This window comes from Salmo trutta, unplaced genomic scaffold, assembly GCF_901001165.1.
Source record: "Salmo trutta unplaced genomic scaffold, fSalTru1.1, whole genome shotgun sequence".
Classification (NCBI taxonomy): Eukaryota; Metazoa; Chordata; class Actinopteri; order Salmoniformes; family Salmonidae; genus Salmo; species Salmo trutta.
In genome coordinates, this window is record NW_021823073.1 from 232,501 (window position 1) to 247,372 (window position 14,872).

Sequence of the window (14,872 nt, forward strand, 5' to 3'; positions counted from 1 at the left end):
CTTTAGCTCAGCGGGCTAACATAGTTTCCCTGGCGGTTCCCCTCCAGGTGTGCATGGCTGTCTAAGTTCCAGGACAACAGCCAGTGGTTGCAGATTGACCTGAAGGAGGTGATGGTGGTGTCTGGTATCCTGACCCAGGGCCGCTGTGACGCTGATGAATGGATCACCAAGTATAGCGTCCAGTACCGCACCGACCACAATCTCAACTGGATCTACTACAAGGACCAGACGGGGAACAACAGGGTGGGCCCATCACACCTTTACCTTTCACATGTAGTCATTGAGAAGATGCTCTTATTTAGAGCGACTCACAGTCAATAAATACTTTAACAAATCTTTTTCACATTTTACAATCATAACTTAGTTCATATACATACATCATTACATGGTTCATTATGACATCACAAGGTTTACACATGTAATAATGTCCATGGATGTTTTTCTAAAACGACTTGTTTTGTCGGAGGTCAGCTTTCACATCAATACATGGTTCGTTATGACATCACAAGGTTTACACATGTAATAATGTGGAAGACAGTCTTGGGATTTATACATACAGTATATCAAAATCAAGCCTTCTCATCAGATCCCATATTTCTTTAGTTCTGTAGCAGATCAGTAAAAGGTGTTCTAAAGTCTAGTCCTGCCAGGTGAGACAGGATATCTGGCAGGAGGATTCTCCATCTGTGTTTACTGCATGGTGGTCTGCGTTGTCCCTCCTCCTCACACTGCTCTGTTTCTCTCCTCAGGTGTTCTACGGGAACTCGGACCGCTCCTCCTCGGTTCAGAACCTCCTGCGTCCTCCCATGGTAACTCGCTACATCCGTTTACTCCCTCTGGGCTGGCACACACGTATCGCCATCCGCATGGAGCTGCTGCTCTGCATGAGCAAGTGTACCTGATTCTGTCTGTCCTGACGACCAGGGTCACACTCAGCAGGGTACAACACCGTGGAACGTTCAGACAGAAAATGTAATGAATAGAACTGACATGATTCTACATGACAGATAGTCATATTGGTTCTACACAATATATTTCTATGTGAAGGTCCTGTAATGATACACCCTCTTGAACAGGCCCAAGGAGAGCCCTGGTCGTTCCCCTGGTCGTTCCCCTGGTCGTTCCCCTGGTCGTTCCCCTGGCCGTTCCCCTGGTCGTTCCCCTGGTCGTTCCCCTGGCTGTTCCCCTGGTCGTTCCCCTGGCTGTTCCCCTGGTCGTTCCCCTGGCTGTTCCCCTGGTCGTTCCCCTGGCTGTTCCCCTGGTCGTTCCCCTGGTCGTTCCCCTGGCCGTTCCCCTGGTCGTTCCCCTGGCCGTTCCCCTGGCCGTTCCCCTGGTCGTTCCCCTGGTCGTTCCCCTGGCTGTCCCCCTGGCTGTCCCCCTGGCTGTTCCCCTGGTCGTTCCCCTGGCTGTTCCCCTGGTCGTTCCCCTGGTCGTTCCCCTGGTCGTTCCCCTGGTCGTTCCCCTGGCTGTTCCCCTGGTCATTCCCCTGGTCGTTCCCCTGGTCGTTCCCCTGGTCGTTCCCCTGGCTGTTGCCCTGGTCGTTCCCCTGGTCGTTCCCCTGGTCGTTCCCCTGGCCGTTCCCCTGGTCGTTCCCCTGGCTGTTCCCCTGGTCGTTCCCCTGGCTGTTCCCCTGGTCGTTCCCCTGGTCGTTCCCCTGGCTGTTCCCCTGGTCGTTCCCCTGGTCGTTCCCCTGGCTGTTCCCCTGGTCGTTCCCCTGGTCGTTCCCCTGGTCGTTCCCCTGGCTGTTCCCCTGGCTGTTCCCCTGGCCGTTTCCCTGGCCGTTCCCCTGGCCGTTCCCCTGGTTGTTCCCCTGGTCGTTCCCCTGGTCGTTCCCCTGGCTGTTCCCCTGGCTGTTCCCCTGGTCGTTCCCCTGGCCGTTTCCCTGGTCGTTCCCCTGGCTGTTCCCCTGGCTGTTCCCCTGGTCGTTCCCCTGGTCGTTCCCCTGGCTGTTCCCCTGGTCGTTCCCCTGGCCGTTCCCCTGGTCGTTCCCCTGGTCGTTCCCCTGGCTGTTCCCCTGGTCGTTCCCCTGGCTGTTCCCCTGGCTGTTCCCCTGGCTGTCCCCTGGTCGTTCCCCTGGTCGTTCCCCTGGCTGTTCCCCTGGCTGTTCCCCTGGCTGTTCCCCTGGCTGTTCCCCTGGTCGTTCCCCTGGCTGTTCCCCTGGCTGTTCCCCTGGCTGTCCCCTATGCCAAAGTGGAATCTACTGCTCTGGAAACCCTTGTTTCCTTTCCTTCCCCAAAACGGTTTAGTAATATCGCTCTCCCAGAGATTGGTTTTATGTGTGAAAAGGTCCATTCTGTTTTCAGATCAGATGCAAAGTGTTACAACAACAGTTTTATTTATTATAATTTTTTTACACTGAACAAAAAGGGGTGGCTGGCCAGTTGTTTCCACTTGGATGAGGAAGAGGGGGATAAATACATGCCTGTGAAGCGACAAACCCAGAGAAATTGGGGATGATTATGTGATGAAGAAAGCTCAGAGAAAGAGATGACTACCAGTCCTGTGGTTAACTGGATGTTGTGTACTGTACTGTGTTGTGTACTGTACTGTACTGTACTGTGTTGTGTACTGTACTGTACTGTACTGTGTTGTGTACTGTACTGTACTGTACTGTGTTGTGTACTGTACTGTACTGTACTGTGTTGTGTACTGTACTGTGTTGTGTACTGTACTGTACTGTGTTGTGTACTGTACTGTACTGTGTTGTGTACTGTACTGTACTGTACTGTACTGTGTTGTGTACTGTACTGTACTGTACTGTGTTGTGTACTGTACTGTACTGTGTTGTGTACTGTACTGTACTGTGTTGTGTACTGTACTGTACTGTACTGTGTTGTGTACTGTACTGTACTGTACTGTGTTGTGTACTGTACTGTACTGTACTGTGTTGTGTACTGTACTGTTGTGTACTGTACTGTACTGTGTTGTGTACTGTACTGTACTGTACTGTACTGTGTTGTGTACTGTACTGTACTGTGTTGTGTACTGTACTGTACTGTACTGTGTTGTGTACTGTACTGTACCGTGTTGTGTGTGTGGATTCTGTGACAGTGATGTAGAGAGTCCAGTGGAGGTATCGTTCATTGCTTGTTTTATTGTATTCATTTAAAGTTGACCAAAACCAGTTCCTGAAATAAAGACAAACTCTTGTACTCTTTTGTTTTGGAGTATCATTGAACAATATTCCTGTATAATCCTCTGATGTCCTGTTTAAAATACATCTAGAGGAATCTCCACTTGTGATGTGTGAAAACCTTTTCCTGATCCCAAAAAACTATTCATGCCAGTTAACAGGGCAGATGCAGGTGGTTTTAATTCTTATTTACAGTCAGAGACCAAATATAGAAATAATGCTGTTTATGTGTGATGTCATGCAAATACAATCCTGTGGGTCAATTTTAAACAAACAACAACCGGAAGTGATTTATAATTCAGGATCTGGATAATCTCGAATTTAGGATAATCTCCAGCTGATTTGTGTTTTTCTGCCATTTTAATCCTGTGACGGCGTGAAGGATTGTTCACTTCAAACCGCCACGAAACGGCAGTTAGAAATGATATAACAATGAGTTAACATAAACTGCAGGTGTAGGCCATTTGAGTTAGACATTAGTGGGATAGCCTGGTGGTCCCAGATCGAGCTAAAAAGCACAAACAGATCAGGGACCACCAGGCTAAATTAAAGGTGATCTTAAACCCAATATAATGAAATCACACCGGAAAGATTTCATGATATTCACTGCAACTGGTCCTTGGAGTCTTTTTGCCACAGAACCCCTGGAAGACATTCAGTTCTATTGGACACAGAACTATGGTTAAGACAAGGACAAGGACAAGGACAAGGACAAGGACAACGATGCGACACAGACAACAAGGGAAAAGTGGAACTGAAGTTCAGTACTGAATCTGATGTTTCCAAACTGAAAAAGCATATATTCATACTGGACGTTACAATGACAAGTGACAGCCCAAAGCAGTTCAATCAGAACATTACTGTCAACTGTTAGTGTAAAACTGAATGTTAGATTAAAATGTTACTGTCAACTGTTAGTGTAAAACTGAATGTTAAATTAAAATGTTACTGTTAACTGTTAGTGTAAAACTAAATGTTAAATTAAAATGTTACTGTCAACTGTTAGTGTAAAACTAAATGTTAAATTAAAATGTTACTGTCAACTGTTAGTGTAAAACTAAATGTTAAATTAAAATGTTACTGTCAACTGTTAGTGTAAAACTGAATGTTAAATTAAAATGTTACTGTCAACTGTTAGTGTAAAACTAAATGTTAAATTACAACGTTACTGTCAACTGTTAGTGTAAAACGAAATGTTAAATTAAAATGTTACTGTCAACTGTTAGTGTAAAACTAAATGTTAAATTAAAACGTTACTGTCAACTGTTAGTGTAAAACTAAATGTTAAATTAAAATGTTACTGTCAACTGTTAGTGTAAAACTAAATGTTAAATTAAAATGTTACTGTCAACTGTTAGTGTAAAACTGAATGTTAAATTAAAATGTTACTGCCAACTGTTAGTGTAAAACTAAATGTTAAATTAAAATGTTACTGTCAACTGTTAGTGTAAAACTAAATGTTAAATTAAAATGTTACTGTCAACTGTTAGTGTAAAACTAAATGTTAAATTAAAATGTTACTGTCAACTGTTAGTGTAAAACTGAATGTTAAATTAAAATGTTACTGCCAACTGTTAGTGTAAAACTGAATGTTAAATTAAAATGTTACTGTCAACTGTTAGTGTAAAACTAAATGTTAAATTAAAATGTTACTGTCAACTGTTAGTGTAAAACTAAATGTTAAATTACAACGTTACTGTCAACTGTGAGTGTAAAACGAAATGTTAAATTAAAATGTTACTGTCAACTGTTAGTGTAAAACTAAATGTTAAATTACAACGTTACTGTCAACTGTGAGTGTAAAACGAAATGTTAAATTAAAATGTTACTGTCAACTGTTAGTGTAAAACTAAATGTTAAATTAAAACGTTACTGTCAACTGTTAGTGTAAAACTAAATGTTAAATTAAAACGTTACTGTCAACTGTTAGTGTAAAACTGAATGTTAAATTAAAATGTTACTGCCAACTGTTAGTGTAAAACTGAATGTTAAATTAAAATGTTACTGTCAACTGTTAGTGTAAAACTAAATGTTAAATTAAAATGTTACTGTCAACTGTTAGTGTAAAACTAAATGTTAAATTAAAATGTTACTGTCAACTGTTAGTGTAAAACTAAATGTTAAATTAAAATGTTACTGTCAACTGTTAGTGTAAAACTGAATGTTAAATTAAAATGTTACTGTGAATGTTAAATTAAAATGTTACTGCCAACTGTTAGTGTAAAACTAAATGTTAAATTAAAATGTTACTGTCAACTGTTAGTGTAAAACTAAATGTTAAATTAAAATGTTACTGTCAACTGTTAGTGTAAAACTAAATGTTAAATTAAAACGTTACTGTCAACTGTTAGTTTTACACTTAGTTTAGGATGAAGACGTGGCTGTTGTGCAAATACATGAAGGAGAACAATCCAATGGATCACCTGATACACACAGTGAATGTTGGTGTTATTAACACATCTCCATGGAACATCAAATGTCCAGTTGGTGCAGATTGTTTGGCTAGAACTGGACTGTAGTGAAACGCTGGGGCTTTGAGGGGAGACGCCATCTTTCTGAGGGGCAGCTTGGGGCTTTGAGGGGAGACGCCATCTTTCTGAGGAGCAGCTTTGGGCTTTGAGGGGAGACGCCATCTTTCTGAGGGGCAGCTTGGGGCTTTGAGGGGAGACGCCATCTTTCTGAGGGGCAGCTTTGGGCTTTGAGGGGAGACGCCATCTTTCTGAGGGGCAGCTTGGGGCTTTGAGGGGAGACGCCATCTTTCTGAGGAGCAGCTTTGGGCTTTGAGGGGAGACGCCATCTTTCTGAGGGGCAGCTTGGGGCTTTGAGGGGAGACGCCATCTTTCTGAGGAGCAGCTTTGGGCTTTGAGGGGAGACGCCATCTTTCTGAGGGGCAGCTTGGGGCTTTGAGGGGAGATGCCATCTTTCTGAGGGGCAGCTTTGGGCTTTGAGGGGAGATGCCATCTTTCTGAGGGGCAGCTTTGGGCTTTGAGGGGAGATGCCATCTTTCTGAGGGGCAGCTTGGGGCTTTGAGGGGAGATACCATCTTTCTGAGGGGCAGCTTTGGGCTTTGAGGGGAGACGCCATCTTTCTGAGGGGCAGCTTGGGGCTTTGAGGGGAGACGCCATCTTTCTGAGGGGCAGCCTGGGGCTTTGAGGGGAGACGCCATCTTTCTGAGGGGCAGCCTGGGGCTTTGAGGGGAGACGCCATCTTTCTGAGGGGCAGCTTTGGGCTTTGAGGGGAGACGCCATCTTTCTGAGGGGCAGCTTGGGCTTTGAGGGGAGACGCCATCTTTCTGAGGGGCAGCCTGGGGCTTTGAGGGGAGACGCCATCTTTCTGAGGGGCAGCCTGGGACAAAGTCAGAGTGGTGTGCTCAGGAGGCGTGTGTGTGCTTGCGAACGGTGTGCCAGTGTGTGCGTGTATATGTGTGTGTGTGTGTGTGTGTATACTTCTTATTGTTACTTTGTCCTTGATGTTCACACTATGTACTGTAGATTAATGACTAGCCAGGGCTAAAGATATCCATGACATTCATTGTGCCAATAGAAAGTTAGGCCTACATATTTTACCCTTTAAAGCCTACAGCACAAACTGGTATGGTATGGATATCTCTGGTACAGATATCTCTGGTAATGATATCTCTGGTATGGATATCTCTGGTATGGATATCTCTGGTAATGAAATCGCTGGTACAAATATCTCTGGTATGGATATCTCTAGTAATGATATCTCTGGTACAGATATCTCTGGTATGATATCTCTGGTATGGATATCTGGTAATGATATCTCTGGTTCAAATATCTCTGGTATGGATATCTCTAGTAATGATATCTCTGGTACATAATATCTCTGGTATGATATCTCTGGTATGGATATCTCTGGTATGGATATTTCTAGTAATGATATCTCTGGTACAGATATCTCTGGTATGGATATCTCTGGTACAGATATCTCTGGTGTGATATCTCTGGTACGGCTATCTTTGGTATGATATCTCTGGTACAGATATCTCTGGTATGATATATCTGGTACAGATATCTCTGGTATGGCTGTCTGCTATGGATATCTCTGGTATGGATATCTCTGGTATGGATATTTCTAGTAATGATATCTCTGGTACAGATATCTCTGGTATGGATATCTCTGGTATGGATATTTCTAGTAATGATATCTCTGGTACAGATATCTCTGGTATGATATCTCTGGTACGGTTATCTCTGGTATGATATCTCTGGTATGGATATCTCTGTAATGATATCTCTGGTACAGATATCTCTGGTATGGCTGTCTGCTATGGATATCTCTGGTAAGTGTGTTTGTGTGTGTGTATCCTTCATCAGGATACAACAGGACATCTCAACAGGAATCTCCACATGGGGCCTGAGTCTCTAATAACTAGATCAGCGGGTGTGACTGTCATGGTTACTGTACTGCAGAATGACCCTTTACAACAAACAGTACCTTACAGTACATTCCCATCTGTTTGTGCTATCTGACCAAAGACCATAGGACTTGGGGCCAGGCTACACAAGTTTGTCAAGATAATGTGGCAAATGAACACCTTTAAAAACTTCACAACCCTGAGCCATATAGGTATCTCAGTATTTTATCATACATTATAATATTATATCATTTGTCTTTGTCCATCTGTCGTACATATATCTCCATAACTTTGTGTCAAATCAGATCAAATAAATACATTAAAGAGACAAAGTAAACGGACAGAACAAACAGGCTATACTGTAACAACAATAAATAGAAATTCTGTAAAACCTCCACAATTAAATATTTTGGATGAAATATTGAATTATTATTATATATAGTTAGAATCTCATAATCTTTTTTACATTTCTTTTTAAAGCTCTTGCAATATTACACAATTATTCATTCTACAATACTTATTAAATCTCCATATAGGCCTACATATTGTTAAATAAAGTCATTTAAATCAAATAAAAGGAATTTCATGAATAATATAATATCAATACAAATTCTATCAAATGTTTGAAGCTTCAAAAAAGGTCAGATTTTTACGGCCAGTTAGTCCACCTCTCAGTTCAGTCATATAGTCCTGAACTTAGAGAGATACAGTATAACCTTCTGATCTCTATAGTCCTTGGTGCGTCTGGCGGCCAGCAGGCGGCAGTAGTGAGAGCCCAGAGTCCTATTCATTAGGGCACACAATTGAAAACGTTATAAAACGCTTCGCAACACACCACAAAAAAATAAGCGTTTCTTATTGGACAGTAGTCCATCTTGTCTCTCCCTGCGTCAGTCTGTTTTCTTCCGTTTGGTGCCTAATCAACATGACTACCCTTGAGGGCAGAGAGATGTCTCCTCCATAGACATATTTTTTCTAGAATGAACATCCCCATTCAAGTCAATGGGTGGGTGATAGAGGCCTAATTCCATGTTCTCCTCACAGGGCTGTCTCTTTCAGGTCGTTGAGGTTTGGCATCCGTGACCTTGACGGTCTGGTAAAGGTGGGCCCGTTGGCGACCATTTGATCGGGGTACGGCTGAGCCCCCTCTGCCCTGGCGAGGGCCGCCGCGTGCCAGTTGGACTCAATCTGCCCCTGTATCTGCCCCGGGAGGGGGTAACTCTGCTTCCGGTGGCTCTTAGACTGACCAGAGCTGGAGCTGCTGCTGCTAGGGTGTCCCTGGTGGGACCTCCCGTCACCTCTCCCGTCGCTGAACACTCCCTCTTTAGAGGAGGAGGTGGGGGGGTTGGGGAGGTGCTGGAATCGCAGGTCGGAAGGAGGAGGGGGTTGGCTGGAAGAGGAGGAGGGGGAGAGGTGCAGGAGCCTGCGTAGGGACTTCAGGGGTTGGTTCTAAGGGGAGGCATAGAAAACAATCACCACAAAGCTTGTGAACACTAAGCGGGTAGACCAAGGTGGAAAGGAACAATTCAGTTTACAATTCAGGTAATTCAGGAAGTGAATTGAAAATTCAGTTGAATAGGTAACCATAAATGAAGTGTGATTGTGAATCCACCTGTTTCTCCTGAGGCCAGTCACTGACTCTCTCTCTCTGTCTCCCTCTCTCCCTCTCTCGCTCTCTTTCTCTGTCGCGATCTCGGCTCTGCTCGCGTTCACGATCCTTATCCCGGGAGCGTTCGCGGTTCTTCCGCCGGCTGCCGTGGTGAGAGGAAGACGAGGACGAGGACTTGGCCCCCTTCTGGATAAACAGGTTGTCCTGGCCATCACCAGGAACCTACCATTTCACAACAGGAAAGGTGGGTTAACACTGACACAGTCAAGAACCATAGACTCAGGACATTTCAATAAACCTGTACACCCCAAAACATCCCCTAGACCTCCAGAGGGGAAAAAGGCTAAGGAATCGACTCTGACTGCATTTGGGGTCTAGTGGACACTTTCCGAGTGCATTGTGGGTAACACAGCGTGCAAATACGATGAGCAGGCATCACAGGCACATCTCTGGATGGCTGTGGGTCCTCCATGCACCTCTCTCCTCCCCATTCCCTCTCCTCCTCCTCCTCCTCCTCGATCCTGCTGCACCAGATGCTTCACATGCTGTTAATATCATTGAGAGGAGCGGACGGTGACATCACAGTGACGACATCACATGGAATGAACCCAGGAACCAACCAGCACACCAGCTATCAAACCCAGGAAGTAGTGACTGTGAGACCCAGCTGGCAGTACATTTCTGGATGACCATGGTCCAGTGACTCCTGTCCATCTCTGGCATCTCTGACAGAGAAACACTGACACATTTTCAATACTGTACTATAGCTTACAGTTAAAACTCTATTGGCTACTGAGGGACTGTCTATCATACCGTCAGCCCATTGAGCAGAATGTATGCAAACAGAAATACTATTGGTTAACCAGTCACTACTATGTAGACGTGAACAGCTGAGATTGAGATGGCTGGCTTTGCCTTGCACCACTAGGACCAGATGGTCTCCTCTGCTGTAGAGGACAGTTTTAGAGAGGAGGCTGAGGCCCTGATGGGCTGGGCTGGGGGGCTTACATACTGTACACGGTGCCAGAGGGAGGACAGAGAGAGAGAGAGAGAGAGAGACAGAGACAGAGAGAGACAGAGAGAGAGAGAGAGAGACAGAGAGAGAGAGAGAGAGAGACAGAGGGAGACAGAGAGAGAGAGAGATCTGGTGTGGTGATATTTGCTTAGAGAAGCAGCCCTCAGGACGTAGCCTACTTAACTTTAGCTCCTGATCCCAGACCAGTTTAGAATAGGCTGACCTACATGCAATCTGCTACAGCAGTGTGTGGTAGATCTGATTATAGGCCAGCGTACTACAGTTCCCAGATCTGGAAGCTGGTGTGACCATGGATGTTCATGTCAACAATAACAGATGAATGAATGACTCATAGAGCACTGTTACTGCATGTCTGTGTGACAGGGTAGGAACTAGGAACCATAGTTTTGGTCAGTGTTTCCTCTGCTTCCTAGCCTGTCACATATGTAAAATAGCATGCGTCATGATAGAGGGTTATAGTTTACTGGTGAGGTAGAGTAGGGTGTGGTAGACTGATGCTGCAGCATGGGCGAGGGCACTACAGGGAGAACTTTCTGAGAGGAGTTATGCTTTAAGCTATTCTTTGAGTTAAACAGAGGGAAAAAGGCCTTTCTTGATGCTGGGGTTCCTTCCATCGTCGACTCTGTCTGTCTGTAATACAGGATACACAACGCTCCAGTAACGGATAACACACTGGGAAACAGACACACCTGTGTTGTTCTTTCAATACCCCACACATATACACACATGGTTTAATGTCATGAAGATGGAAAAGCAGCAACAATAACAGAAACCCCAGGGAGCTACATTCTGGCTTCTCTCTCTCTCCCCCCCCCCTCCTCCCCCTCCATCTCTCCCTCTCTCTCTCTCCCCCCTCTCTCTCCCCCCTCTATCTCTCCCCTCCCCCCTTCTCTCTCTCCCCCCTCTCTCTCTCTCCCCTCTCTCCCCCCTCCCTCTCTTCCCTCTCTCTCCTCCCCCTCTCTCTCCCCTCTCTCTCTCTCGCTCTCTCACCCCTCTCTCTCTCTCCCCTCTCTCTCTCTCGACTTCTCGTTCTCTCTCCCCTCTCCCTCCTCCCTCTCTCTCTCTCTCCTCTCTTCCCTCTCTCTTTCTCGCTCTCTCTCTCTTCTCTCTTCTCTATTCCCTCTATCTCTCTCCTCTCTCTCGTCTCCCTCTCTCTCCCTCCTCTCTTTCCTCCTTCTCTCTCTCTCTCGCTCGCTGTCCCTCTCTCTCCTCTCCTTCTCTTCCCTCTCTCTCTCTTCTCCCTCTCTCCGTCTCTCTCTCCCTCTCTCCGCTCTCTCCTCTCTCCTCCCTCTCTCTCTCTCTCTTCTCCTCTCTCTCTGTCTCTCTCTCCTCGCTCTCTCTCTCTCTCCCTCCTCTCTCCGTCTCTCTCTCTCTCTCCCCTCCTCTCTCTCGCTCTCTCTCTCTCACCCCTCTCTCTCTCTCTCTCTCTCTCTCCCTCCCTCTCTCTCTCCCTCTCTCTCTCCCTCTCTCCCTCTCTCTCTCTCTCTCTCCCTCTCTCTCCCTTTACTCAGGAGTTTACTCATTATAACTCAAATGATGCCAGACAGGTAAAGGAAGAGTATATAAATGTTGTAATGTTGTAATTCAATCCAACATGTAAAGCTGTAAAGCTCCACTGTGGATTAATCAGATGAATGTCTATGTGTGACAGAGGGGAAACCTCACGCTATTGGTTGGTTTCTTCTTCTTCTTCTTCATTGATCTGAAGAAGCCCTGTTTTCCTTCTCTTTGGCCGGCTCTGGTTGGTTCAATCACCATTGCCTCTTGCAGTACTCCTGAAGTTGCCGGGACACAAGACTGTGTTAGCTCGCTGAGGCTAAAGCCTAGACATTACCTCAGGGAGATTGCTCATCCCACGCTCAACAGGAGTCAATGTAATTTGTTCGTTCGTTCGTTCATTCATTGTAGATCATATCCAGTGATTGACAGCTCACCAGTCAAAGGCAGTCTGGCGTTTCGAGTGGTTGTTCATGACACCTGGGTCCCCTGGCACCGGCGGTCCTCTGCTCTCCCTCTGAGCCCCACCATCATGGAAGGACGAGGAGTTGTCTGGCCTGGGAGAGGGCACTGCAACACAACACAAAGAGAATAAGAAACCTTCAGAGAAGAAGAGACAGTCCCCATCCTTCTCTTTCTCTCTCTCTTTCTCTCTAGCTCTCTTGGTAACTCTCTCTCTCTCTCCCTCTCTCTCTCTCTACATCTCTCTCTCTACATCTCTCTCTACATCTCTCTCTCTCTCTCTCTCTCTCTCTCTCTCTCTCATAGTGCACGTACCTCTGTAGAAGCTTCCTACCCGTCTGGGCATGGAGTCACTGAAGATCATGCGGTTCTCCTTGGAGGAGACTGGGTCCTCGGGGTGGGGCTCATGGTACATCCCACTGGTACCTACAGTACATCACAAACAAAGCAGAGTTGAACAGAACACAGAGAAAAGACTATGTTGAGTCACGCTTATTGAACCCATTATCATAATGCTGTAGCAAGACGTAACATGAACTCCTTTCACACCCTGCTATCTCACTCCTACATCCTTATCATAGTGTTTCACACCCTGATATCTCACTCCTACATCCTTTATCATAGTGTTTCACACCCTGATATCTCACTCCTACATCCTTATCATAGTGTTTCACACCCTGATATCTCACTCCTACATCCTTATCATAGTGTTTCACACCCTGATATCTCACTCCTACATCCTTATCATAGTGTTTCACACCCTGATATCTCACTCCTACATCCTTATCATAGTGTTTCACACCCTGATATCTCACTCCTACATCCTATCATAGTGTTTCACACTCTGATATCTCACTCCTACATCCTTATCATAGTGTTTCACACCCTGAAATCACACTCCTACATCCTTATCATAGTGTTTCACACCCTGATATCTCACTCCTACATCCTTATCATAGTGTTTCACTCTGATATCTCACTCCTACATCCTTATCATAGTGTTTCACACCCTGATATCTCACTCCTACATCCTTATCATAATGTTTCACACTCTGATATCTCACTCCTACATCCTTATCATAGTGTTTCACACCCTGATATCTCACTCCTACATCCTTATCATAGTGTTTCACACCCTGATATCTCACTCCTACATCCTTATCATAGTGTTTCACACTCTGATATCTCACTCCTACATCCTTATCATAGAATAATTAAGCAATAATGCCCGAGGAGGTGTGGTATAGGGCCAATATACAACAGCTAAGGGCTGTTCTTAAACACAACGCATCGCAGAGTGCCTGGACACAGCTCTTAGCCGAGGTATATTGACTATATACCACAAATCCCTGAGGCGCCTCATTGATATTATAACTGGTTATCAACATAATTAGAGCAGTAAAAACAATGTTTTGTCATACCCGTGGTATACGGTCTGATATACCACGGCTTGTCAGCCAATCAGCATTCAGGGCTGGAACCACACAGTTTATAATTGCCATTAAACCCCATTCAGTCCGGTGCCGCCACGTTTAGCAGCTCAGTGATAGACCATACTGCTGATAAAACAGTCCTAGAAGCATTCAGAAACCAGACAGTAAGTGGTGCAAATCAGCCTGTGATGAACAACAGAAAAAAGCTATGGACCTCGTTCTTAGCAGGGCGTTGTGAGTGAAAGGAGCCGGGTTGTCCCGCGTGGAGTCTTTAATCTGGGGTCGAGGGTGAGAGGTCACCACCTCTTTAGAAGACGGCTCACTCTGTAGACCAGATGGACAGACAGACAGACAGACAGACAGACCGACAGACAGACAGACAGACAGACAGACAGGACAGACAGACAGACAGGACAGACAGACAGACAGATGTAGCAATGTGAGGCAGACAGTACGAAGTAGCAGTATGTGTGTGTGTGTGTGGTGTGTGTGTGTGTGTGTGTGTGTGTGTGTGTGTGTGTGTGTGTGTGTGTGTGTGTGTGTGGTGTGTGTTGGTGTGTGTGTGTGTGTGTGTGTGTCTGTGTCTGTGTGTATGAGAGAGAGATCAGGAGAGAGACAGTACATTAGCATAATGAGAGTTAGGCCAGATACTGTAGCTACGATTCTGCCCAAAGAGAGATACACAGACACACATATGCACATACACGCACACACACATACACCACTGCTGTCAGTCAATTATTGACACTGACCCTGGTTGTTGTCTTCAGTGCAGTCCTCTCTGGACGATCCCACAGAGTGTCCTACGGGGTGTCTGGTGAGGGTGCGGTGCTGAAGCTGGGGGGAGAGCATCTGCAGACTGCTAGCCCTGGTGGGCAACCCCTGGCCCACCATTAAGCCCCCCTCACTACCCCCTCCACCCACCTCCGTGGGACCTGTGGCGCTCACTCCTCTCACGACATGGAGTGGCGGTGAGGCCTCTGCTGGGAAGAGAAGGGACTGGTGTAGCCCAGGCCGTAGGGGTAGGACTCATGGGGGGAGGCCAGGGTGTGAGCTCCGTGGTTCCCCCCAACATCCCTTCTCCTCCTGGGTCAAGAAGCTCCGGGCCCGGGGCCAAGGCCTCCTCTGGAGCTTTGTGTCTGGAAGAGGAGGCGCGTCGGCAGGATGAGTCCAGGGTGGAGCTCTCCAGGCGGGGGTTGTTGCCGCGGGACGAGGGGCTGTGGCCGGAGGAGTGGCCGGTGTGGCTGGATGTGTGACCAGAAGAGTGGCGTTCGCTGTGGCGAGGGACCTGGGGACTTCCAGGTGGGGCGTGGCCAGAAGAGTG

General features: G+C 46.2%; 2 protein-coding genes and 1 long non-coding RNA gene across 4 annotated transcripts in view; 1 reads left to right on the forward strand and 2 right to left on the reverse strand.

The window, feature by feature from the left end:
- LOC115188750 (retinoschisin) overlaps positions 1 to 1,239 on the forward strand; it is a 7,574-nt gene extending 6,335 nt beyond the window's left edge. For both annotated transcript variants that reach the window (XM_029747564.1, XM_029747563.1), the window contains 2 exons: positions 48 to 243; positions 750 to 1,239. In XM_029747564.1, coding sequence (XP_029603424.1) covers positions 48 to 243; positions 750 to 902 — 349 coding nt within the window. In that variant the 3' untranslated portion in view covers positions 903 to 1,239. The remainder of the gene's footprint in view (positions 1 to 47; positions 244 to 749) is intronic.
- A 7,180-nt stretch (positions 1,240 to 8,419) lies between these two features.
- Positions 8,420 to 14,872, reverse strand: part of cdkl5 (cyclin dependent kinase like 5) — an 84,882-nt gene continuing 78,429 nt past the window's right edge. Inside the window, exons 19-20 of the mRNA XM_029747641.1 lie at positions 9,151 to 9,208; positions 8,420 to 8,960 (exon numbers count right to left, since the gene is read on the reverse strand). Coding sequence (XP_029603501.1) covers positions 8,550 to 8,960; positions 9,151 to 9,208 — 469 coding nt within the window. The 3' untranslated portion in view covers positions 8,420 to 8,549. The remainder of the gene's footprint in view (positions 8,961 to 9,150; positions 9,209 to 14,872) is intronic.
- On the reverse strand, positions 11,922 to 12,525 carry LOC115188789 (uncharacterized). The gene is made up of 3 exons (XR_003876603.1): positions 12,431 to 12,525; positions 12,091 to 12,223; positions 11,922 to 11,931 (listed from the first exon to the last, which is right to left on the reverse strand). It is a non-coding gene; the product is annotated as an uncharacterized LOC115188789 (long non-coding RNA).